General features: G+C 43.1%; 2 protein-coding genes and 1 pseudogene across 2 annotated transcripts; 1 reads left to right on the top strand and 2 right to left on the bottom strand.

Annotated features, from left to right (window-relative positions):
- Positions 1 to 842: 842 nt before the first annotated feature.
- LOC129147522 (zinc finger protein 665-like) lies at positions 843 to 15,243 on the bottom strand. The gene is given in 4 exon segments (XM_054710033.1): positions 843 to 1,538; positions 1,788 to 2,589; positions 14,226 to 14,348; positions 15,211 to 15,243. Coding segments are annotated over 4 exon segments (1,548 nt in total). The 3' UTR covers positions 843 to 948.
- A 5,455-nt stretch (positions 15,244 to 20,698) lies between these two features.
- LOC103297705 (zinc finger protein 239-like) lies at positions 20,699 to 21,682 on the bottom strand. Its single transcript, XM_054711158.1, has one exon. It carries the CDS (start codon positions 21,680 to 21,682, stop codon positions 20,699 to 20,701), a length of 984 nt encoding a protein of 327 aa, XP_054567133.1.
- A 4,657-nt stretch (positions 21,683 to 26,339) lies between these two features.
- On the top strand, positions 26,340 to 26,435 carry LOC114227374 (U6 spliceosomal RNA; annotated as a pseudogene).

The raw sequence follows: 26,435 nt of genomic DNA, 5'->3' as shown, positions 1-26,435 counted from the left end.
ATAGAAAATTAAGAAACAATGAAGAACTTTCACCCAAACCAACAAGAATGCTGGCTGGGTCAAATCCCTGGTCTACAGACACCCTTTGCCTCTGTCCTTCCTTTTCTGTCAGGCTCTGAGGTGAACATCTGAGTGGATAAAGGAAGCTACAAAACCTCTTGATTATATTCAATGACAATGACTGTGTCCACAGAAGATAAACATGTCTGGAGTCCATCCGATCTGCGTACACACTGCTCCTGTAGACTTTTCGTAAAAATAATTTGTGGGTGCAAGTTTAGATGAAGACGATTCCATCTAATGGGCTGCAGCCAAGTCCAACAACAATTAGTTCAGTGTTCCTATAACCAGTGACCATCATCCATGCAATTGATGTCATTAGGGCACATGGCCCCCTGCAACACCTGGGCAAGAGGTTCCCTTCAAATGTCTTAGCATCCCTTGAAAACAAGAAAAAAAAAATCACATTGCTCCCAGTCATGTTTGAGGTTGTCACAGCTACCCCCTTTGGAGTGATATCTGTGTCTCAAAGCATCCATCTTCACATGAAGACTAGAGTCCACAGTGTGTCCTAGGAAAATCATGGGCAGCAATGTAAATTTGGCAAAAAATGCTGAGCTAATTTCTGCACCAGTCTTCCCCAAGGGCAAAAACGTTTGAGATGGTATAAAAGTTCTTCATGTCATCATGCTTGGAGAGGCCATAACTCCTTATAAACTAACCCCTAGAGTTAATAGAACACCCTACATTAAAGAAGTCTTCGGAAAAAGCCTAATGTAGGTGATTAAATGTATGAGATATAATTCAGACTGAGACTACACATATTTTCTTATACATTTGTTAAGTCCTAATTAAGAAACTACATTTTCTACACATCTAAGACATTTTTCACATTTGGACCCTTTGTGCACAGTGAATTTAAAAAAATTGGCAGAGAGATACCTCATATTAATTGCACTCATAATGGCTTTCTCCAGTGTGAACTCTCTCATGATATTGAAGACTACTGCTACTTCTAAAATATTTCCCACATTCACTGCATTTATAAGGCTTTTCTCCAGTGTGAATTCTCTGATGATATTGAAGGTGAGCGCTAGCGGTAAAAGATTTCCCACATTCACTACATTTGTAAGGCTTTTCTCCAGTGTGAATTCTCTGATGTTTATGAAGGTTAGAGTTAATTGTAAAACATTTTCCACATTCTCTGCATTTATAAGGCTTTTCTCCAGTGTGAACTCTCTGATGAGTAAGAAGGGCAGTAAACCAGGTAAAAGATTTCCCACATTCACTGCATTTATAAGCCTTTTCTCCTGTATGAACTCCCTGATGACTATGAAGGTGGGTCTTAGTGGTAAAAGATTTCCCACATTCACTGCATTTATAAGGCTTTTCTCCAGTGTGAATTCTCTGATGTTTATGAAGATTAGAGTTAATTGTAAAACATTTTCCACATTCACTGCATTTATAAGGCTTTTCTCCAGTGTGAACTCTCTCATGATGACGAAGAGCAGTATCCCAGATAAAAGATTTCCCACATTCTCTGCATTTATAAGGTTTTTCTCCAGTGTGAACTCTCTGATGATATTGGAAACCAGTGGTAGTTTTAAACGACTTTCCACATTCACTGCATTTATAAAAATTTTCTCCAGCGTGTATTCTCATATGATGACAAAGGTTTCTCCTCCAAGTAAAGGTTTTCCCACATTCACTGCATTGATAAGGCATTTCTCCTGTGTGAACTCTCTGATGATATTGGAGACCAGTGCTCCTTATAAAAGACTTACCACATTCACTGCATTTATAAGGCTTTTCTCCTGTGTGAACTCTCTCATGATATTGGAGACCAGTGCTACTTGTAAAAGATTTCCCACATTCATTGCATTTATAAGGCTTTTCACCTGTATGAATGCTGTGATGATTATGAAGGTGAAAGTTAGTTGTAAATGATTTTCCACATTCACTGCATCGATAAGGCGTTTCTCCTGTGTGAACTCTCTGATGACTACGCAGGTTGGACTTAGTGGTAAAAGATTTCTCACATTCACTGCATTGATAAGGCTTTTCTCCAGTGTGAACTCTCTGATGAATTCGAAGGTGGGTGTTATTGGTAAAAGATTTCCCACATTCACTGCATTGATAAGGCTTTTCTCCTGTGTGAACTCTCTGATGATATTGGAGACCACCAGCTTGTGTAAAAGTTTTCCCACATTCACTGCATTGATAAGGTTTTTCTCCTGTATGAATTCTCTGATGATTATGAAGGTGATAGTTAGTTGTAAAAGATTTTCCACATTCATTGCATTTGTACGGCTTTTCTCCTGTATGAACTCTCTGATGATTATGAAGATTAGAATTAGTTGTAAAAGACTTCCCACATTCACTGCAGTGATAAGGTCTTGCTCCAGTGTGCACTCTCTGATGATATTGGAGACCATTGCTACTTGTAAAAGATTTTTCACATTCACCACATTTATAAAGCTTTTCTCCTGTATGAATTCTCTGATGATTATGTAGGCGAGATTTAGTTGTGAAAGATTTCCCACATGGAGAGCACACAAAACACCTACTTCCAACATGAACACCCTTTTCCTGAATAAACATGTGGGTGCAACTAATGTCTTCCTTACATTCTTTTCTGGTGCAATAACTTTTTCTCCTTTGAAACATCATCCCACGTGTCAAAATAGCATTTGGATAGTCCCTGGTCTGAGTACCCTTTAGGTTGAGATGTCCGGATTCGGTAAGGATACCCTGCTCAACCTCTCCGCATGGAAAACGATTCTGGGACACATTGAAACTGCAGCTGTTTGCAAGTGAGTTCTTTTCCACACCTCTCATGAAAGTCTCTCTCACATGCTGTTGGTGATATATTGCACTGAAATAAAATCGTTTTGCACATGCCCCACATCTCAACAGTATCTGTCCGTGTTGTGCTCCCTGCAGCTCCATCATGTGGAAAATGTTTCCCAAGACGAGTCCACAACTCTCACAGGGGTGGCTCTTCTGGGAAGACAAGGCTACCGTGGGATTCCTTGCCTGTGACACTCTTACAGAAACCTTCTGTTCTGTTGGTGCCTGCACATTCTCTGCTCTACAGCAGCAACCTGAACAAAAAGAAAGGAAGGTGAAGTACATGTTGACTTTATGAAAACAGAATATCTTCGCCACAAATGTTTATCTGTCATGACTAGATGAGTGAGACACTGAGGAAATAGCTATTATAAATAACATGACCCCAAAAGTCCGTCGATGAAGAAAATCTCACTAAGAGAGGGACAGAAGCACAAAGAAGAAAGGATGGTTCTACTCATTGTTCTTGCACAGACGGCTTCCTTTAGGACCCTACATGCTGACCATGTGAGTCTCTGTGGAATAATTTAAAGCTGCTCAAAGCCATAAAAATTAATTGTATTAGAGCACAGGATATACACGTCTATATAATAACAGGTGTGCAGTCCAAGGTGCTGCAGGCAACGACCAACGTTGGAGGGCAGTAAATGCGATCTGTGAATGAGGCAGAGGTGCAAAGTCCAGAAAGGTTAAGGTTATCCGTGAGATGGGAATCTGAGTAGAAATGATCACTATTAGAACTTAGTAGTTGGCAAAGTATCAACAATAAGCACAAACAAGCATAATTGGATGAGGAATGGGCAACTGTAAGAAAACACTGAGTTTCTAGCTATGAATGTAACCAAGGCCAGCCGTGCATTCCTACCCAATGACCCATCACCAAGGCAAGACCTTCTGTGGGACCACTGTGTCATTCATAAAGTCGTGTTTTTTCTGTGATACACAAATGATTCTTCCACTTAAATCCCATTTGAGTCATTGCATGGGATAAATGATGTAAATCTTCAAAGAAAAACAGAAAATTTGGATGGTCAACACTGTGGTAGAACAACAAAGGACAAATGAGATTACAGACCAAAGACCTATGTATGTGACATCAGCAACATGGCAGAATCAGCAATATGAGCATCTCGCTCCACCCCAGTGTAAGAAGACAGCTAGCCATGAACAAAGACCACATAGGAAATGGGGATAAGAGTACCATGAAGACAAACAGTATTACAGACACAAATAAAGGAGAACTGTACAGAAAGGATGACTGGAAAAGACTGGGTGAACAAACATATTTGAAGATACCTACAGTAAAAACAAGGGTCAGTTACCTCCTGCAGCCACAGTGCTTCTACTATCATTGACCCTTGTGGCCTGTTCTTCAAAAAAATACTGAACATTCTTGTGTTTAAAATCCACAGAATGCCTTGTCCAAAATGGCTCAGTTGGTTGGAGCATCGTTCTGTGTACCAAAAGGTCGAGCATTCAATTCCCAAGTCAAGGCACATAACAGTATGTGGTTTCCATTTCCAGTTAGCTTGTGTGCTGAAGGGAGCCAATTGATATTTCTCCCTCACACTGATGTCTATCTGTCTGTCTGTCTGTCTGTCTGTCTGTCTGTCTCTCGAAGGGAGCCGATTGATGTTTCTCCCTCACACTGATGCACTGATGTCTCTCTCTCTCTCTCTCTCTCTCTCAATCTCTCTTCCTCTCTATCTGAAACCAATAATAAATAAACAGACAAGAATATCAAGATAGCCAAACACAAAACAGAATGCAAAAAAGTCCAGAGACAAAGTAAATAAAAAGACAACCTATCAAAAATCATATATTAAGTTCTGAAAATGCATTTTTAAGAGGAAATTTTATAGGAAAAAATGCCTACATTACAAAAATAGATCTCAAAAACCTAACCTGCCATCTCAGGAATCTAGAAACAAAACAAGAAAGTAAACCCAGAAGTGGCAAAGGAATGAAACAATAAATATTTTAACAGGCATCAATAAAAGAGAGACAAAAATGAAAGAATAACTAACAGGTACTTTTCAAAAAATACAAAAACTGGCAAACGAACTATACTACAGTGAAAAACAAAAACAAACAAACAAACAAAACCAAGCCTCAACTAAATGAACAAATAAGTGAAAGATAAGACATTACACCTGACACTATGAACCACAAAGCATCATAAGAGATGTTGATGTTAGGAGACGACATGAGCCTCCATAGAGAAATTTGTCAACATCTCATATGAGCTTCTGAAATTAATAAACAAATGCAGAGCCCTAGCCAGGTAGCTCAGCTATTGAGTGTGTGGTCCTGAGGCAGCATGGTTGTGGGTTTGATCCCCCATCAGGGCACATGTAGGGGACAGCCAATGAATGCATAGATGGGTAGAACAGCAGATCAATGTTTCCCTCTTCCTCTGTCTCCCTTCCTGTCTCTAAAATCAATAAATAAAAGGCTGCTCAGTACGGCTTAGTGATTGCGCATTGACCCCATGACCTAGGACAGTGGTTGGCAAACTCATTAGTCAACAGAGCCAAATATCAACAGTACAAAGATTGAAATTTCTTTTGAGAGCCACATTTTTTTAAACTTAAAACTATATAGGTAGGTACATTGTTATTAACTTAATTAGGGTCCTCCTAAGCTGGCCTTTGCTAAAAACTCAAGGGGCCAAAGAGCCGCATGTGGCTCCCAAGCCGCAGTTCGTCGACCACTGACCTAGAAGATGACAATTCCCTTTCTTGTCAGGGGACATGCACAGATTGCCAGCCCAATCTTCAGTCGGGGGGTGTGCAGGAAGCAGCTGATCAATGACTCTCTCTTATTATTCATGTTGAGGCATAGTAGCATTCATCTGGGGTAAAGACTGCTGTTTAAATTTTAACCCTGCTATTCTGGCTTCTGTAATTATTTGCTTGCTAAAATAATATAGAATTTATTTTCTATATTATTGAACTTATATAAATCAACCCATTCGATTGTATACAACATTGACTGTGGTCTTTCAAAAGACATTTTTCTACACCTGAGAACCAGAACAGCAAAATTGCTTTAATTGCTTCAATGGCTCCAGAAAATGTTTTCAGTTTACTCAGTGGCTCCAAGACCCAAAACTATAATTAATCTTTGTAGATAACTAGCTAGCTCAATTTAGCTTCTGTAACAAACTGCTTTCCCAAATCAGTTCCTCCTTCTAAACCTAGGGATGTAATTGCTGCCTTTGTGATTTTTTGTCTTTATAAGCCTAATGCTATTTCCATTCGGGGCTGTGAGATTTGGAGTGTTAAGGCCCTCATGTACCCACAGGCTTTTACATAAATGACTCCTTAATTCGACTCCTTGGGTGTGCTTTGTGCGATTCACGGGGAACACTACAACAATGTTTCTATCGCTCTCGTTCTCTTCCTCTCTGAAATCAATAAAATATCTTTTAAAAAAAATAAATAAATTAAATAAATAAATAAATAAATAAATAGCCCAGGCCTGTGTCACTCAGTGCTGAGAGTGCCTGCCTGTACACTGGAAGGTCATGGGTCCAATTCCCAGTAAGGGGCAGGTACATGGGTTTTAGATTCAATCCCCCCTCTTAGTGGGAGGCAACCAATTGATGATTCTCTCTCTCTCCCCTTCCTCTCTCTGCCTCTCCCTTTCTCTCTCTCTCTCTCTCTAAGAAAAAAAAACATCAATGAAAAAAATATTCTCACTATTCAAGTTACTGGAGAAGAGATCCAACATGGCGGTGTAGGCAAAGGCCTATACTCGTTGCCTCCCACAACCAAATTAAAATTGCACCCAAAATACAGAACAACCATCAGCCAGAACCTCTGGAAAGCTGGCTGAATGGAAGTGTTATGACTAGAGAAGTAAAGAAGAAAGCACACTGAGACTGGTAGGAGGTACAGAGGCATGGAAGGTGCAGGTCCTGTACCCATGTGGGCCACTTTTCTAATTGGGAGGGAGGTCATCTCTGCAGGGGTCATCTGGAGGAGCAAGGGGTCACAGTCCCACACCAGATGCCCAGCCCAGGGTTCCAGAGGTGGGAAAGGAAGTCCCTACTGGCAGAAAGAACTAAGGGCTATAAACACCAGTGCGGACTGGGGCTCAGGGACACAGAGGCGACAGGAGACCCAGCAGCTCCTCTTGTAATGCCAGCACCATGAACTGAACTTACAAGCTCCTGCTTCCTCTGACATCCTGGGCCTGGAGAGTCTGGTGGGGAGGAGCAGATCAAGAAACATATGAGGAGCAACTGGACTGACTGGAGTCTGGGCAAGAATTCCAGGGTGGATTTCTACCAGACAGCGGTGCTTGCAGCAGTCATTATACCTATGCTGAGACATCCCAGGTCCCAGGTCTGACAACCATTTTGGTTTGCTCCACCCTGGTGATTCCCTGAGACATCACTTTATCCAATTTACAACCCCACCCAAGCTGTGTGCAGCAGCTTTTTGTATATGAATGGCCTGTCCTCGCTCGGGCTAAAACCTGTCATATAAGTTGCAGTTGGATCAGGGAGCCCCAAACCTATCAATTAAAGGCCTAAAAAGTGGCACCAGAACTAGCCTTCCTTGATTCACAGCTGGGCCTCATCGGGTCATTTTCAAACGCGATACCAAAAGGAGAATCTACAGATCTCTCTGTAGATCCTGCTGGGTGGTTCCAGGGAAGGGCTGACTTTACACCTCCCTGGAGAACCAAGAGCCAGTGTACCCAGTGGTCAGTGGTCAGAGCTTACAACTCTTTACATCCATAAGCAACACACTCAAGGGGCAGACGACTCATTGAGCACCAAAGCCCCACTGAAGCAAGTCCTGATCCATAGGGGTGTCTCCTGCACAGCAGCTCTCACACTGTAGTCACAGTAACCCCCAAAGATGCTAACATCCTCAAAAAAATTCTGGCAAATCGGATCCAGCATTACATTAGAATGGTTATACACCATGACCAAGTGGGATTAATTTTGGGGATGAAAGGATGGTACAATATCTGAAAATCAATAAGTATGATACATCATATAAACAAACTGAAAGACAAAAATCACATAATCATATCAATTGATGCAGAAAAAAAAACAACGTTTGACAGCATCCAAGACCCTTTCTTGATAAAAACTCTCAGCAAAGTGAGAGTACAGGGATCATACCTCAACATAATAAAAGCCTTACATGACAAACCTACAGCCAACATCATACTCAATGGGCAAAAAATAAAACCATTTTCACTAAGAACAGGAACAAGACAGGAATGCCCACTTTCATCACTTCTGTTCGATATAATACTGGAAGTGCTAGCCATAGCGATCAGACAAGAAGAAATGAAAGGCATCCAAATTGGAAAGAAAGAAGTAAAACTGTCATTATTCACAGATGACATGATACTGTACAAAGAAAACCCTAAAGACTCCATCAAAAAATTACTAAAGCCCTGACCGGTTTGGCTCAGTGGATAGAGTGTCGGCCTGTGGACTGAGGGGTCCCAGGTTGGATTCTGGTCAAAAGCATGAGCCTTGGTTGCAGGCACATCCCCAGTAGAGGGTGTGGAGGAGGCAGCTGATTGATGCTTCTTTCTCCTCAATGTTTCTAACTCTCTATCCCTCTCCCTACCTCTGTGTAAAAAAATCAATAAAGTATATTTTTTAAAAAGTACTAAATATAATAAATGCATTCAGCAATGTAACAGCATATAAAATTAACAACCAGTCCTAACCGGTTTGGCTCAGTGGATAGAGCGTCAGCCTGTGGACTAAAGGGTCCCAGGTTCGTTTCCGGTCAAGGGCATGTACCTTGGTTGTGGGCACATTCCCAGTAGGGAGTGTGCAGGAGACAGCTGATCGATGTTTCTCTCTCATCGATGTTTATAACTATCTATCCCTCTCCCTTTCTCTCTGTAAAAAATCAATAAAATATGTATTTTTAAAAAATTAACAAGCAGAAATCTATAGCTCTTTTATACACCAATAATTAACTCACAGAAAGACAAACAAACAAACAATCCTATCTACCATTGCAACAAAAATATTAAGATACCTAGGAGTAAACTTAACTAAGGAGATAAAAGACCTGTACTCCGAAAAATACAGGAAGTTGAAAAAAGAGTAAGAAGAAGATATAAACAAATGGAAGAATATACCGTGTTCATGGACTGGTAGAATCAACATCATTAAAATGTCCACACTACCCAAAGCAATGTATAAATTCAATACAATCCCTATTAAGATGCCAACGGTATATTTCAAAGACCTTTAATAAATTCTCCAAAAATTCAAATGGAATAAAAGAAAATAAAAAAACAAACGAATAGCAGCAGCAATCTTGAGAAAGAAGAACGAAGTTGGAGGGATGACTATACCAGATATCAAACTATATTACAAAAATGCGTGGTACTGCCACAACAACAGACACATAGAACCATGCAACAGAACAGAGAACCCAGAAAGTGACCCAAGCCGTTATACTCAATAGTTGACAAAGGAGGCAACAGCATACAATGGAGTCAAGTCACTCTCTTCAATAAATGGAAGTGAAAACTGGACAGATAAATGCATAAAAAGAAACTAGACCACCAATTTATTCCATACACAAAAATAGACTAAAAATGGATAAAGGACTTAAATGCAAGAGTGGAAAACATAAAAATCTTAGAAGAATCCACAGGCAGCAAAATATCAGACATATGTCGTACCAATATCTTTACCAATACAGCTCCAAGGGCAAATGAAAACAGAAAAAAATAAACAAATGGCACTACATCAAAATAAAAAGGTTCTGTACAGCAAAACAAACCATCAACAAAACAACAAGAAAGCCCACTGCATGGGAGCACATATTTGCCAAAGTTCTATCAGATACAGGTTTACTCTCCAAAATTTACAGGGAACTCATACATCTTATCAAAAGGAAGATAAACAATCCAATAAATAAATGGAGAAAGGATCTAAAAAGACACTTTTTTTAAAGAGGACACAGAGAAGGCCAAGAGACATATGAAAACATGCTCAAAGTCACTAATCATCTGAGACATGCAAATCAAAAGGACAAGGAGATAGCATTTCACACCTGTCAGGATGGCTATCATCAACAAATCGACAAACAAAAAGTGCTTGAGAAGATGTGCAGAAAAAGGGACCCTTGTGTAGGGCAGGTGGGAACGCAGACAGGTGAAGCCACTGTGGAAAATAGTATGAAGTTTCCTCAAAAACAAAACAAAACGGGGCCTAACTGGTTTGATTCAGTGGATAAAGCATCCGCCTCAGACTCAGGGGTCCCAGGTTCGATTCCAGTCAAGGGCATGTACCTTGGTTGCGGGCACATACCCAGTAGGGGGTCTGCAGGAGGCAGCTGATCAATGTTTCTAACTCTCTAGCCCTCTCCCTTCCTACCTGTAAAAAAAAAATCAGTAAGATATATTTTTTAAAAAATTAAAAATGGAACTTCCATTTGATCCAGTAATCCCACTTCTAGGAATATATACCAAGAAATCAGAAACACCCATCAGAAAGGAGATATGCATCTCTATGTTCATAGCAGCACAATTTATGATAGCTAAGATTTGGAAACAGCCTAAGTGCCCATCAGCAATTTAGTGGATTAAAAAACTGTGGTACATCTACACAATGGAATACTACACTGCTAAAAAAAGGGAGGAACTCTAACCATTTGCAACAGCATGGATGGACCTAGAGAGCATTATGCTAAGCGAAATAAGCCAGTGGGAGAAAGATAAATATCACATGATCTCACTCATTTGTGGTCAACCGGGGAAAGAGAAGACATATGTAATGCAATATATAATACTTAAAAAAAAAATTTAAAAAGAAATACTTGAAAATATCCATAGAAGATAATGTAATCTACAGATTAAATGCAATCCTGAGAGTAATTCCTATGGTATTTTACAAAGAAATGAAAAGAGAGACTTGAAATGTATGGAAGTGAAAAACTCAAATAGCAAAAACAATCTTGAGTGAGAACAAAGCTGGTGGCATCACACTTCCTGACTTCATTTTAGTACCAAGAGAAAGCAAGCAAACGGTGTGTTGCTGGAGAAACACAGACACATACATCAACAGAACAGAACAGAAAACACAGAAATAAACCCAGGCACATCCTTTCAAGTAATCTCTGACAAAGCTGCAAGACACAGAAGAAGGGAAAGATAGTTTCTGCAATGAATGGTGCTGTTGAAATCAATACTCCCATGTAAAACAAGAATACTGGACACCAATGATAAAATGTAACTCAATCTGCATGACAGAATTGAATGTCAGCGCTAAAACTGAAAACTCCTCAGGACAACCGAGAGAAAAAGTTTTGGAGATTTGTTTTGGACAGGATTTTCTAAATGTGACACCAACCACCAGACAAAATAGAAAAAAGAAACAGGCCAGCTTGCAAAAAATAAAGAAAAAAAGATTCTTGCCAAAACCGGTTTGGCTCAGCGGATAGAGCATCAGCCTGTGGACTGAAGGGTCCCAGGTTCAATTCCGGTCAAGGGCATGTACCTTGGTTGCGGGCACATCCCCGGTAGGGGGTGTGCAGGAGGCAGCTGGTCGATGTTTCTCTCTCATAGATGTTTCTAACTCTCTATCCCTCTCCCTTCCTCTCTGTAAAAAATCAATAAAATCCTATCTAATAATAGAGTAATATGCAAATTGACCATACCTCCGACACACCCACAAAGCCACGCCCACCATCCAATCAGAGCGAGTATGCAAATTAACCCAAACCAAGATGGCTACAGCCACAGAGAGCAAGGTTTCCTAGGTAACAGAGGAAGCCAAGCTTTCCGCCTGCCCTGGCAAGGCCTAAGCCTCTACTCAAGCTACAAAGTTTCAATTATAGAAGGTAAACGAATTCAAACAAATGGCGGCAGAATGGAGCTTCAAACAAATGGTGGCAGAATGGAGCTTGAGAGAGCAGGCCAGGGTTGCCACCGGCAACAAGGGAAGCAAAGCTCTCCGCACACCCTGGCCAGGCCCAACCACTTAAGGCAACAAAGTTTCAATTATAACCCCAACAGAAATGGCTTCGGGCCTCGGAGGGAGCCCCAGGCTTGGCTCCACTCCAGGCTACAAAGTTTCAATTGTAGAAGGAAAATAAATTCCAGATACCAGGGCCTCCGCTTGCGTTGCCAGGGGGCGTGGCCCTCCTGCAAACCACCACAGGCCCCTCACTCAGGCCGCCCCACACCCCAAGGGAACCCCCACCTGATCTGGGACGCCCTTCAGGGCAAACCAGCTGGCCCCCACCCCTGTACCAGGCCTCTATCCTATCTAATAAAAGAGTAATATGCAGATTGATCATCACTGCAACACACAATATAGCTGCCCCCATGTGGTCAAAGATCCTGCCCCCATGTGGACACAAGATGGCCACCACAAGATGGCCAGCAGGAGAGGGCAGTTGGGAGGCACCCGGCCTGCAAGGGAGGACAGTTGAGAAGGACCAGGCCTGCAAGGGAGGGCAGTTGGAGGTGATCAACCCTGCAGGAGAGGGCAGTTAGGGGTAACCAGGCTGGCAGAGGAGGGAAGTTGGGGGTAAACAGGCTGGCAGCAGAGTGGTTAGGAGGTGATCAGGCTGGCAGGCAGAAGCGGTTAGGGGCAATCAGGAAGGCAGGCAGGCAAGCAGTTGGGAGCCAGCAGTCCTGGATTGTGAGAGGGATGTCCGACTGCCCTGGGATCGGGCCTAAACAGGCAGTCGGGCATCCCTTGAGGGGTCCCAGATTGGAGAGGGTACAGGCTGGGCTGAGGGACAACCCCCCTCCGTGCACGAATTTCATGCACCGGGCCTCTAGTATATATATATTTTTAAAAAGATTCTTCACAGCACAACAGCAATAACAAAATGAAATCTAGAGAATGGGAGAAAATACTCGCAAATCATATGAAGGAATCACTTGCAGATACTGGGGATTTGGTTTTGATCAGCACAATAAAGAGAATATTGCAATATAAACAGAAATTCAAACAAATAGATGGGAATTCCCAGGGGATAATAAAGATATGTTAATACTATACTGCAGGCTAATAACAATGCAAACTCTATAGAATTTCCTTAAAAATACTTTATTTCTAAGCACTAGCAACAAGCCAAAAACATGGACTATGTAGAAAAGTGGGTGTGGGGGAGCAACATCTTGCATCTCCAAAGCACAATTAAGCACATGAAACAATATGTGTTCCTGTATGTCATAGCAATTAATACATAATATATACAAGGTAGTCAAAAGAATCTTTAGCCAAAAAATACAGTTAATAAACAGGATAAGAAAGTAGAGACAATTCTTTTTTTCTTTTTTTTTAAATATTAACCAGCACCAGTGACACGAAGGTACATGGGTCAGATTTTTGTTTTGTTTTGTTTTTTAATATATTTTATTGATTTTTTTACAGAGAGGAAGGGAGAAGGATAGAGAGTTAGAAACATCGATGAAAGAGAAACATCGATCAGCTGCCTCCTGCACACTCCCCATTGGGGATGTGCCCGCAACCAAGGTACATGCCCTTGACCGGAATTGAAACTGGGACCTTTCAGTCCGCAGGCCGACGCTCTATCCACTGAGCCAAACCGGTTTTGGCAAGAGACAATTCTTCAAAAAATAGGTACAAATGATCAACAGGAATATAGAAAACTAGAGGCCCAATGCACAAATTTTGTGCACTGGGGGGGGGGTCCCCTCAGCCCAGCCTGCACCCTCTTAGTCTGGGAGCCCTCAGGGGATGTCCTACTGATGGCTTAGGGGAGCAGGGAGCAGGCCTAAGCTGCAGTCTGGCCTCCCTCTGCAGGAGGTGACCAGTGGGCCGATTGGGATGGCGCCAGCAGTTTGCAGCCGGCCCCAACCCCAATTGCGCTAAGGCCACTGGTGGTCTCCCTCTATGGGAGACCACCAGGTGGGTGATCAGGGGATGACGCCAGCCCCCATTGCCCTGCCGCCACTGGTTGCTGCCACCCCCACCAACCCATCACCATCCCCTCCCTCTGCCCTCTGGCATGCACCTTGGCTGGCCTGGCAACACCTGCTCACTGGCCTGCCCTACACTGACCATTGTTCTGCAGTTTGGTCGATTTGCATATTACACTTTTATTAGGAAAATGCTTTCCTCACTGATCTAGGTGGAATCCCTCAGGCTTCCTGCAACACTACCAACCACAAGTCCTTCCCTGTGAACGTAGTACAGCGGGGAGAAGTGGGACTTCAGGAATAGAAGGGAGCAGCGGAAACAGACCCACCCTCCCCAGGACAGCAACTACCCAGGAAACTGGAAAATCAAGCAGAACCACAGTCTACATGGGAGGACACAGCACACCCTGGGAGATGGGGCCTGGGAAATCCCAAAGCCAAGTCCAGGTCACTGTGAGAGTGAGGGTCTTACCCAGCGAGGATACAAGTTCAAAGTTCTCCAGCATCACATTCAGGTACAGCTGTCTCTGACCCTCATCAAGGAGGCTCCATTCCTCCCTGGAGAAGTACAGGGCAATGTCCTCAAAGGTCACGCCAACCTGTCAGAATGGAGACCATTGAAACCAGAGCTGTCTCTCTGAAAACCCCCACTCCTGCTCCTTACACACCTCCCCCCCCTCAACCTCCTCCAGGGCACCCGGTTAGTGTGGACACCAGGCCCTAATGCCAGTGCAGGCTGCTCTCTCATCACAGTCCCATTACTCACTGGGATTGCCCTCAGCAGAGCAGCTGGGTTGGGTGGGAAGAATTGGGGGAGGGGAGGGGAGAGGGCAATGCCATTGAAGCTCTGGGCGATGCCTGCAGGGCCCCAGCCTTCCTGCCAAGCAATTCCACCGCAGTCCCCTAGATCATGCCTCCAAGACACAGCCAAGCGTGGGTTTATGCTTCACCTTTAAGCCCCACACCAGGTCCCGGTGACCATCAGCTCACACTTCCTCCAGATGTGCACACCACTGGGTAACCTTTAGCCTCTTCCCATCTTCAGTCCCAGGTTCACTCCCTCAGCTCTGCCCCCTTCCTGCTCCAATGCCACTGGACCTCGCTGGACTCTCCCATGAACTTGGCACATGGCATGGAGAGAAGCTTGTCTCCCAGCCGGGTCCAGGACCACCCCCGGCCTCTGAGGGACCCCACAGCCGGGAAAGCCCCGATGAGGCTGTGCCGTCCTCCCTGCAGCCTCTGATCTGTCCGCCAATCCTCACAGCCCACACCCTCAGGGAACCTCAGATGCCAGTCACCCTGTCCTCTCCGCCCTGCACTGGCTGTGCCTCAGAAGCCACAACGCTCCTCTCTCCCCTCCGCCTTCCACACCGTCCTTCTTGCGGACTGAGCTGGCGGACAGGAAAGGCGCCCTCCCCAGGCTGTGAGGAGGCGGTGAGGGGCTGGGGGATTGGAACTCACCTCAGAGAAGCTCCTCAGCGCGGGCGCCGCCATTGCTCTCTGTGAGCCGAGCGGGGCGGGAGCGGCCAGAGTAGAAGCCGCTGCAGGAATGGCGGTGCCTGTCCCGGCCCTGGCGTGGGTCCGGGCGGTGACTCCGACCTTCAATCCCCAGTGTGAGCTGTGAGCGCCACTGGAGGCTCCGACCATTGGTTGTGTGTGGGGGGGGAACACCACTCTTCACTCCTCCACCAGACTCTGAACCCAGGAACTCCTGATCGCGGGACACAAAAATTAACAGAGGAAAAAAATCCCGCCACAAGGACTACCGGTCCCGCCCTACGGAAGCGGCCAAACGGAAATGCCTTCTCTGAGCCTCCATTGGCTAAGACTGGTGGCATTCCATGCGTGGCCTTCTGGGTAATGTAGTTTCTCCGCTCCAAGGCCAGGATCCCGCATTTCTTTGTTGACTCCAGGACTGGATTTAGGGTCAAACAGCCCAAGAACACACCAAGTGTACTCAGGGTCCTCTAGCGCCTTCAGGGGAGGTGATGTCTGGGGCAAGTTTGTTTCTCCTGCACCTGCTGTGGCTGGTTTTGCATATCTTTCTTCAGGACCTGCTCTTTCTGAAGGGCAGGCATTGTTTCTTCAGTAAAGCCATTAGGCACCTGTCTCCCTCAGGCCAACTGTAGCTTGCAGAGGTTGCTCAAGTCTCTAACTCGATCTAACCTGCCTCCATTGAATCCATTACACAAAGTTAATGTCACAAACAGACTCTCATACTTAAGAGCATCTGCTTCTGATGCCACCGGAAGTGTCAACTCTGCCTGGGCTGCAGTGTGGATAAGATGGCCAAAAGACACGTGAAAAATGCTCAAAGTGACTGATCATCAGAGAGATGCAAATTAAAGCAACAATTAGGTATCACCCCACCACTGTCAGAATGGCTGCCATCAGCAAATCAACAAAGGACAAGTGCTGAGGAGGATGTGGATAAAAGGAAACCTAGTACACTGCTGGTGGGAATGCAAACTGGTACAGCCATTATGGAATCAGTTTGGAGTTTTTGCAAAAAAAATTAATATCAAACTGCCATTTATTTCAGTGATTCTACTCCTAGATATATATCCTAAGACACCTGAAACCATCACATAGATATTATACACCCCTCTGTTCAAAGCAAAGATCTGGAAACTGCTCAACTGCCCAAAAATAGATGAGTGGATAGAAAACTGTGGTACATTTATACCATGGAACACTAGGCAGCAGTATAAATGAAGACTCTCTTACCCTTTCACGCAGCATGGAGGGACCTGGAGAGCATCATGCTAAGTGAAATAACTCAGTCAGAAAAAGAGAAGCATCTCTTCATTTCATTCATATATGGAATCTAATTAACAAAACAAAAACAAAAACACCTGATGAATGGAGTGAATTCAGAGACAATGAAGCATGGAATGGAGTGCAGAATCTCAGAAGGGAAGGCGTGGGAGGGTAAAAAACAAAAGAAAAAACATCCTTCTGTGAGGATTAAGCACATACACACAACAATAAAAACAAAGTCACCTAAGACTTGAGCTTGAGCTTTTTTATTTTCTTTTTCTTTTTTTTTCTTTTTTCTGTTCTCTGAATGCAATGGGAAAGCACTAGCTTGATGTGTTCTGGATCTGCTCTAAATCTGTTTATAAATCTGTCTTCTGGCCGAAACCAGTTTTGCTCGGTGGATAGAGCGTCGGTCTGCAGACTGAAGGGTCCCAGGTTCGATTCTGGTCAAGGGCATGTACATTGGTTGCGGGCACATCCCCGGTGGGGGGTGTGCAGGAGGCCGCTCGTCGATGTTTCTCTCTCATCGATGTTTCTAGCTCTCTATCCCTGTCCCTTCCTCTCTGTAAATAATCAATAAAATATATTTTTAAAAAATCTGTCTTCTGTCAGTTGTGTCCCTGGAAATGCTGATTCCCCTCCATGTAACTTCCTCCTGCTTCACATGAGACTATCCCTGAGCTTGCTAGGTTTAGTATATGCCGTCATTTTTGTCCTCACCAGGGAATGAGAACCTGTGAGTTGAGGAGAAAATTCAATGAATGGTTTATTTCCTGCCAGATCCATTGTTCACATCCTCCTGAACATAATGCTCCCAGGATTGCTGGTGTCCCTTTATTTGGTCTCCTGGAAGTATTCACTCTTCAGGTCACTAAAGCCCTAGGTTCTAAATGTGGTGCAGGTATTTATAAGGACAGGAAAAATGTATTTCTGTTTCTTTGCTGTGGCACCTGCTAATTAAACCCAGAGATTTCTGGCTCCTCTAATTCAAACAACTCCTCTGTTTAAACTGCTGAAGAATAGAAGTTACTTTCAAGGCTACCCCTCCTCCCTGCTGTTATCACACCTCAGGGATAATTCCCACCAAAGAGTCTCTAGTTAGTAGAAAGTTTCCTTCCCTCCCGCCCAACAAACAAGCCTGTTTTGAACTCTGCATTCTGTAAACTTTACTAATTTTCTTTCATCTCTGACACTTCTATTATAAAAAAAAAAAGGGTAAACAGCGATATTAAAATATTTCTCCTAATTAATTTTCTTTCAATGTGCATGAATTCATGCACTGGGCCTCTAATTTTTAGATAAAGAATGATTGATCAAACAAAATATTCTCTAGGACAGCAGTTACCAACCTTTCAGTCCTCACAGACCACCAGTGGTCCGTGGACCACCAGCTGGCGACCACTGTCCTAGGATGTGGTGCTTGAAAATACCTCACACACTGGAGGGAAAATGCCAAAAGGTACAACCAGTTTATTTTAAAGGGACAGTTTATTGATTTTTAAAATATATATTTATTGATTTCAGAAAGGAAGGCAGAGATAGAAGCAACAATGATGAGAGAGAATCATTGACTGGCTGTCTCCTGCACATGCCACACTGGGGTTTGAGCCAGCATCTCCAAGAATGTACCCTGACCTGGAATCGACCCATGAACACCTGGTTCAAGGTCAAAGCTCAATGACTGAGCCATGCCAGATGGGCAATTTTATTAATTTTTGGAGAGAGGAGAGGGGTGAGGGAGAGAAACACAATGTAAGAGTGCGACATAGACCAGCCACTTCCTGCACTCCCCATTCCAGGAAGCTAGCCCACGACCCAGGGACACGCCAAGCAATTCAACTGGCAACCCTTCTGTACATGGGATCACACCGAACCAACTGCACCACAACATCCATGATGGTATATTCAGTTTAGACCACAATGTGCTAATCTTTGTAGATTGAAACATTCAAATACTCAACGACTCAGATTATGCACTCAATTTTTGACAAAGGTAAATAAAACATATCTACATAAAGAATTATATAGAAATGTTGATACCAACTTTATTAGAAATAACCAAATATTCATAAAAATGGATAAGCTATTGGTGATATAGTCAAAGGTTAAGTATATTTATCAGAAAAAAATGGGTTACTAATATATCTTTAATGAAACTCCAAGTATTTATGAAACATAAATTAAAGCAGTAAAATACTTAGAAAAAGCAAAGTACTCTATTCAAATGGAATGTAAATTCACGGTTATTAGGAAAGCTGTGAAGAACAGGGGCAGATTATAAGAGGTCATGATACAATTACATAGTGACAGATATGGTCAGCATTATGACTGTAATGATGGTTTCAGTTTCAGGCACACAAGAAAATTTACGAAATACTATACTAAACATGTATTTTACTCATTATAGCTTTCAAAAATGTTTCAAGATTTAAAAACGCGTAAATTCAAATATATTGGAAAAATACGTTTGGCAAATCTATATTCAATCCACCACCTTATGCCCTCTGGGCGAGAATATCTCCTCAGTGATAGAAAATGTAACAAGCAATGAAGAACTTTCACCCAAACCAATAAGAATGCTGGCTGAATCACACAAGCCACATCCCTAAACTACAGACAGCCTTTGCCTTTGTCCTTCCTTTTCTGCCAGCGCACCCATGGCTCTGAGGTGAACATCTGAGAGGATACAGGAAGCCACAAAACCCCTTGATTATGTTCAATGACAACGACTGTGTCCATAGAAGACAAACATGCCTGCAGATCCTCACATCTGTGTACACACCGCTCCTGTAGTCTTTATCTTAGAAACGTTTCTGGCCCTAACTGGTTTGGCTCAGTGGAAAGAGCGTCGTCCTGCAGACTCCAAGGGTCCCAGGTTTGATTCTGGTTGTTAGGGGCATGTACCTCGGTTGCGGGCACATCTCCAGTAGCGGGTTTGCAGAGGCAGCTGATCGATGTTTCTCTATCGATGTTTCGAACTCTATCCCTCTCCCTTCCTCTCTGTGAAAAAATCAATAAAATACATTAAAAAAAAAAAAAGAAACGTTTCTGGATGCACATTTAGATGAGAAAAATTCCATCTAATTGGCTGCAGTCCCCTGCAAAACTCATTAGGTCAGTGTTGTTGCAGTGAAAGGGTTTCTCCTAACTGTGATGGTCCTCCCACCAGTGACCATTGCCCATGGAATTGCAGGCATTAGGGCACATGGCCCTCTGGAAGTCCTGGAGAAGAGATTACCTTCCAGTGTATGGGCACCTCTTGAAAATAAGAAAAAAATTCACGCTGCTGGAAAACATACTTGATGTTGTCACAGCTACCCCCTTTATGGAGTGATCTCTGTGTCCCAAAGCATCCATCTGCACATGAGGACTACAGAGGCCACAGTGTTTCCTAGGAAAATATGGGCAGCAATGTCAATTTGGCAAATGCTGCTGAGCTAATTTCTGCACCATATTGTTCCCTGAAAAGCAAAGAATATTTGAGACCCCATAAGAGTTTTTCACCTCATCATACTTAGGGAACCCAGATCTCCTTATAAGCTAACCCACAGACTAAATAGAACACCCAAGATTAAAGAAGCCTTAGGAAAAAGCCTTCATTATTTTACAAAGGAAAGAGACATGAGACTGGCAATTCTTGCATTGATGACTAATGCACTCAATAAACGGCATCTAGGGAAAGAGTGATCTTGAGAATGGCAGTCCCTCTGCAATACTATGTTTTCTGGGCCAACATGAATCAGTCCTTCGTGCCAACTGGTGAGAAGGAAAACAATTAAGAATCAAGGGCTCAGGTATTCCTCATTTTCTTCAACAAATTAGACAACAGAGTTAGCTTCCCTGGGCACATGAGGATGGTAAGTGATGCCATCTGTACAGACCTTATAGGTGGTTCGGGTGAAATACCTTCAGCAACAGAAATGTGCAATGACATAGACCTGGCAAGACATCCCTATATGTTAGACAGTGCAACAGAGCTACATATGTTTCCAACATAAAAACAAGTAAACTCAACAGCAAAAATAGTTGTGAGGATGTCACATAATATATGTGATTAAATGTATGAGATATAATTCAGACTTCACGTATTTTCTTATACAATCGTTAAGACCTAATTAAGAACGACATTTCCTACACAGCTAAGAAATTTTTCACATTCGGATTCTTCTGTTCAGAGCTAATTTACAAATTAGGCTGAGAGATATCTCACATTAATTGCACTCAAAATGGCTTTTCCAGTGTGAGTTCTCTGATGATATTGAAGACCGTTGCTACCTGTAAAAGATTTCCCACATTCAGTGCATTTATAATACTTTTCGCCTGTATGAACTCTCTGATGACTATGAAGGTGAGTGTTAGTGGTAAAAGATTTTCCACATTCAGGGCACTCATAAGGCCTTTCTCCAGTGTGAAAACTTTGATGATTACGGAGGCCACTGTTCCTGGTAAACGATTTCCCACATTCACTGCACTCATAAGGACTTTCTCCAGTGTGAAATCTCCGGTGAATGAGAAGGCTATCAATTCTTGTAAAAGATTTCCCACACTCACTGCATTTAAAAGGCTTTTCTCCAGTGTGAACTCTCTGATGACGACGAAGGCCAGTGCTCTTGGTAAAAGATTTCCCACATTCACTGCACTGATAAGGCCTTTCTCCAGTGTGAACTCTGTGATGATAATGGAGGCCATTGCTACTGGTAAAAGCTTTCCCACACTCACTACACTTATGAGGCCTTTCTCCAGTGTGCAAAACTTGATGATCACCTAGGCTGTTCCTACTGCTAAAAGCTTTTCCACATTCACTGCACTGATAAGGCCTTTCTCCAGTGTGAACTCTCTGATGACGACGAAGGTCAGTGCTACTGGTAAAAGATTTCCCACATTCACTGCATTCATAAGGCTTTTCTCCACTGTGAACTCTCTGATGATAGCGGAGGCCATTTCTACTGGTAAAAGCTTTCCCACATTCACTGCACTCATAAGGCTTTTTTCCACTGTAACCTCTTTGTTGATAATGAGAGCTAGAAAATTTGGTAAAATATTTTCCACAATGAGGGACCACAAAACGCTGACTTCCAGCATGGACACCCTTTTCCTGAATAAACGTGTGGGTGCAACTAATGTCTTTGTTACATTCTTTGCTGGTGTAATAATTTCTTCTCCTTTGAAACATCATCCCACACGTTGAAATAGCATTTGGACTGTCCCTGGTGAGAGTAGTCTTTAGGTGGAGAGGTCCTGACCCGGTAAGGACACTCTGCCCAACCTCCCCGCACGTGAAACGATTTTGGGACACATTGAAATTGCTGCTGTTTGCAAGTGAGTTCCTGTCCACACCTGTATTGAAAGTCTCTCTCACATGCTGTTGGTGTAATTGTGCACTGAAATAAAATCCTTGTGCACATGCCCCACACCTCAACAGTATCTGTCCGTGTTGTGTTCCCTGCCCCTCCAGCAAGTGGAAAATGTTTCCCAAGACGAGTTCACAGCTCTCACAGGGGTGGCTCTTCTGGGTAGACAAGGCCATCTTGGAATTCCTTGCCTGTTTCATTCTTACAGAAACCTTCTGTTCAGTAGGTTCCTCCACATTATCTGCTCCACAGCAGCAACCTGAAGAAAAGGAAACGCTGGTGAAGTACATGTTGACCTCATAAAAACAGAATATCTTCACACGTGTTTATCCATCATGACCGGATATGATTCCATTTAATGGTTTTTAAGACGAGTGAGTTAGACTCTGAGGAAATGGCTGTTATACATAACGTGACCCCAAAGGTCGGTGGATGATGAACATCTCAGCAAGGGGGGACAGAAGCCCAGGACGAGACACAAAGAAGAGAGGTAGGATCTGCTAGTTGTTCCTTTACAAACGGTTTCCTTTAAGACCTTTCATGTGTGTCTGTGTAGGATAATTTCAATGTGCTCAAACCCATACAAATCAACTGTATTAGAGCACAGGATGTTCAGTGTCAATATAATAATACAGTGCAATCTCAGGCTCTGCAGGTATGGACCAACGTTGGACTGCAGGAAAGAGAGAAGCGTGAAAGAGGTAGAGGTGCAAAGTTTAGAGAGATTAGGTTATCTACAGGCTGGGAATCTGAATAGAATTATCAGTATTAAAACTGCGTCCTTGGCAAAATGTCAATATTAAGCAAGAAGTAGTAGAATTGGGTGAGGAGTGAGCAATGGTAACAAAACACTGTAGAATAAAATGGATTCCTAGATACGAATGTAACAAAGCCCAGGCGTTCAAAACCACCCCCATAGCTCTTCACAAAGAAAGACCTCCTCTGAGTCCACCCCGTCATTAATAAAGTCATGTTTCTTCTGTGATGCACAAAGGATTCTGCCTCTTACATCCCTCTTGAGCCATTTGGTGGGATAAATGCTGCAAATCTTTTTTTTTTAAGGTTATTTTATTTTCTTATATATGTTTTTATTGATTTCAAAAAGGAAGGGAGAGAGAAACATCAATGATAAGAATCATTGATTGGCTGCCTCATGCACGTCCCCTATAGAGGATCGAGCCTGCAACACGGCATGTGCCCATGACCAGAATCGAACCTGGAACCCTTGAGTCCACAGGCCAACGCTCTATCCACTGAGCCAAACTGGCTAGGGCAGTGGTCGGCAAACTCATTAGTCAACAGAGCCAAATATCAACAGTACAACAACTGAAATTTCTTTTGAGAGCCGAATTTTTTCAACTTAAAATATATAGGTAGGTACACTGTTATTAACTTAATTAGCGTATTCCTAATTTTGTGGAAGAGCCACACTCCAGAGGCCAAGGAGCCGCATGTGGCTCGCACGCTGCAGTTTGCCGACCAAAGGCTAGGGCAATGCAAATCTTTTTGTAAAATATATTTTCATGATTTCAGAGAGGAAGGGAGAGGGAGAGAGAGAGGGAGAAACATCAATGATGATAGAGAATCGTTGATTGGCTGATTCCTGCATGCCCCCCACTAGGGAACGAGCCCTCAACTTGAGCATATGCCCGGTCCGTGAATCAAACCCGTGACCTTCTGGTTCACAGTTTGATGCTCAACCACTAAGCTGGCCAGGCAATGATGCAAATATTAAAAGAAATACTGAAAAGATGGATCGTCAGCACTATGGTAGGACAACAAAGCACAAATGAGATCACAGCAAAAAGATCTCTGAGAGTGACATCAGCAAGATGACAGAATCGAAGACAGAGAATCTTTTCCCATCCCAGAGTAAGTAGACAGATATTCAGGAAGAAAATACCACCACAGAATATGGGAACAAGACTATAAAGAAGACAAACAGTAATATGGAACACCAAATAAAGAAGAACTAAATAGAAAGCATGACAGAAAACTGGGTGAACAAATGTATTTGAAGATACATATGGTAAAATAAAAGGGTGAGAGTTACTTCTAACAGCCACTGTGCTTCTGCTCTGTAGCCTGTTCTTCAAAAAACACTGGAAATTTTTGTTTTTAAAAACCACAGAATGCCCTGGGCAATGTGGCTCAGTTTGCTGGAACATCGTTCTGTGTATCCAAGGGTCTTGGATTCGATTCCCAGTCAGGGCACATATCAGTATGCGGGTTCCTTTTCCAGTCATGGTGTGTCCGGAAGGCAGCCGGTTGATGTTTCTCCCTCACACGGATGTTACTCTCTCTCTCTCCTTCCATCTCTCTTCCTCTCTATGTGAAAGGAATTTATATATATATATAAAAGCCCAGCGACCGAATGGTGGAACCACCAGAACGACCAGTCGACCAGTCACTATGACGTGCACTGACCACCAGGGGGGCAGATGCTCAGCACAGGAGGTGCTCCCTGGTGGTCACTGCGCTCCCACAGCAGGAGCAGCCACTGCAGGCCCAGGACGAGGCCCAGTCTATGAACCTATCAAATACCTGAGAATCCAGACTCTGGCCTGTCCTCTCATGTAGGTCCTCTAAGCTGTGTTGTAGAAAGAGCACAGGGAGCTGGTATAGGTGGATGGCAAGAGGGGATGTGACTTGGACCCCCAAGGGAGGCTGTCCTGATAGCTGAGGATCCTGAAGCATGGCAGCTCTGAATATCCCCAATGATGTCACTGACCTGGCATTGCACATCAAGGACATTAACCAAGTGGCTTTGGGGTGCAAAGCTCTCTGCCAGGTTCCTCCAGGACACAGAACATGCCTTTACCCATGACATTTCCCCAAAATATCAGCTCAGACTAATTTCCTCATTCAGAAGGTGCTCAGAGGGTGGGTCCACAGCCACTCGGCTGACCGGGATGAGCGGTCCTCCCACAGTGAGCAGATCCCCACAGGTTACGTCCCCAACTAGTGCATGCATGCGTGCACCAGGCCTCTAGTGATAAGTTAGTACATAAGAATTTCAGGGTAGCCAAATACACAACAGCACTCAAAAAAGTCTAGAGACAAAGTAAATAAAAAGACAACCTACCACAGCTTATGTATAATATTCAGAATATGTAAATCTAAGAGGACATTTTATAGGGATAAATGCCTACATTGTCACAAAAGATCTTAAATAACATAACCTGGCACCTCAGGAAACTAGAAACACAACAGGAAAGTAAATGCAAAAGTTGCAAAGAAATGGGACAATAAAGATTAGAACAAACATGAATAAAAGGGAGACAAGACAAAAGAAAGGAACACCAAAAATGTATATTTTTAAAAGATACAAAACTTTTCAAACCTTTAGCTACACTAAAAAAAAGCAAACAAAAACAAAAACCAAGCCTCAAATAAGTTAAAAAAGAAATGAAAGAAAAGATATTACACCTGTCACTATGAAGCCAATGCATCATAAGAGATGTTAACAGTTGACATGACCCTCCATAGAGAAATTCGTCAAGATCCCACTATGAGCTCCTGAAATTAATAAACAAATTCAGAACTATGGCCAGTGTCTCACTTAATGAGTGTGTGGTCCCTATGCACCAATGTTATAGGTTTGATTCCCCCATCAGGGCACATGCAGGGGAGAGCCAGTGAAGGCATAGATGTGTAGAACAGCAGATTGTGTTTCCCTCTCTCTATTTCTCTGTCTCCCTTCCTGTCTCTAAAATAAATAAAGAAGTGTTTTCAGTATTCAGGTGAAGATAAAAAAAAAAAAAAGGAATTCTGAAAAGTTACGGGATGAAAAATAAACTTACAAACATTCGTTCCCCGTCTACACACTAAGAATAAATTTTTTTTTTAAATATATTTTATTGATTTTTTACACAGAGGAAGGGAGAGGGATAGAGAGCCAGAAACATCAATGAGAGAGAATCATCGACCAGCTGCCTCCTGCACACCCCCCACCAGGGATGTGCCCGCAGCCAATGTACATGGCCTTGACCGGAATCGAACCTGGGACCCCCCAGTCCGCAGACCGATGCTCTATCCACTGAGCCAAACCGGTTTCGGCCTAAGAATAAATTTTTAAAAATATATTTTATTAATTTTTTAAAATATATTTTATTGCTTTTTACAGAGAGGAAGAGAGAGGGATAGAGAGTTAGAAACATCGATGAGAGAGAAACATCGATCAGCTGCCTCCTGCACACCCCCCACTGGGGATATGCCCGCAACCAAGGTACATGCCCCCGACCGGAATCGAACCTGGGACCCTTAAGTCCGCAGGCCGACGCTCTATCCACTGAGCCAAACCGGTTTCGGCTATTTTATTAATTTTTTATAGAGAGGAAGGAAGGGGATAGAGAGCTAGAAACATCGATGAGAAAGGCAGCTCCGGCCAGAGCAAAGGCAGTGCTGGCAGCCAGGGGAAGGAAGGCCCATTCTTGCACGAATCTTCGTGCATTGGGCCTCTAGTACAGTTAATAAAAAGGCAGCCCATATACTAAAATTGGAATGATACAGAGAAGATTAGCATGGCCCCTGCGCAAGGATGACACGCAAATTCGTGAAGTGTTCCATATTAAA

Source organism: Eptesicus fuscus, chromosome 21 (genome assembly GCF_027574615.1).
Source record: "Eptesicus fuscus isolate TK198812 chromosome 21, DD_ASM_mEF_20220401, whole genome shotgun sequence".
Lineage (NCBI taxonomy): Eukaryota > Metazoa > Chordata > Mammalia > Chiroptera > Vespertilionidae > Eptesicus > Eptesicus fuscus.
This window is presented reverse-complemented; position numbering and strand designations above follow the sequence as displayed.

Bases quoted from the DNA above. Each gene is read 5' to 3' on its own strand.
- LOC103297705 (XM_054711158.1), bottom strand. From the start codon at position 21,682: ATGTTTCAAAGGAGAAGAAATTATTACACCAGCAAAGAATGTAACAAA.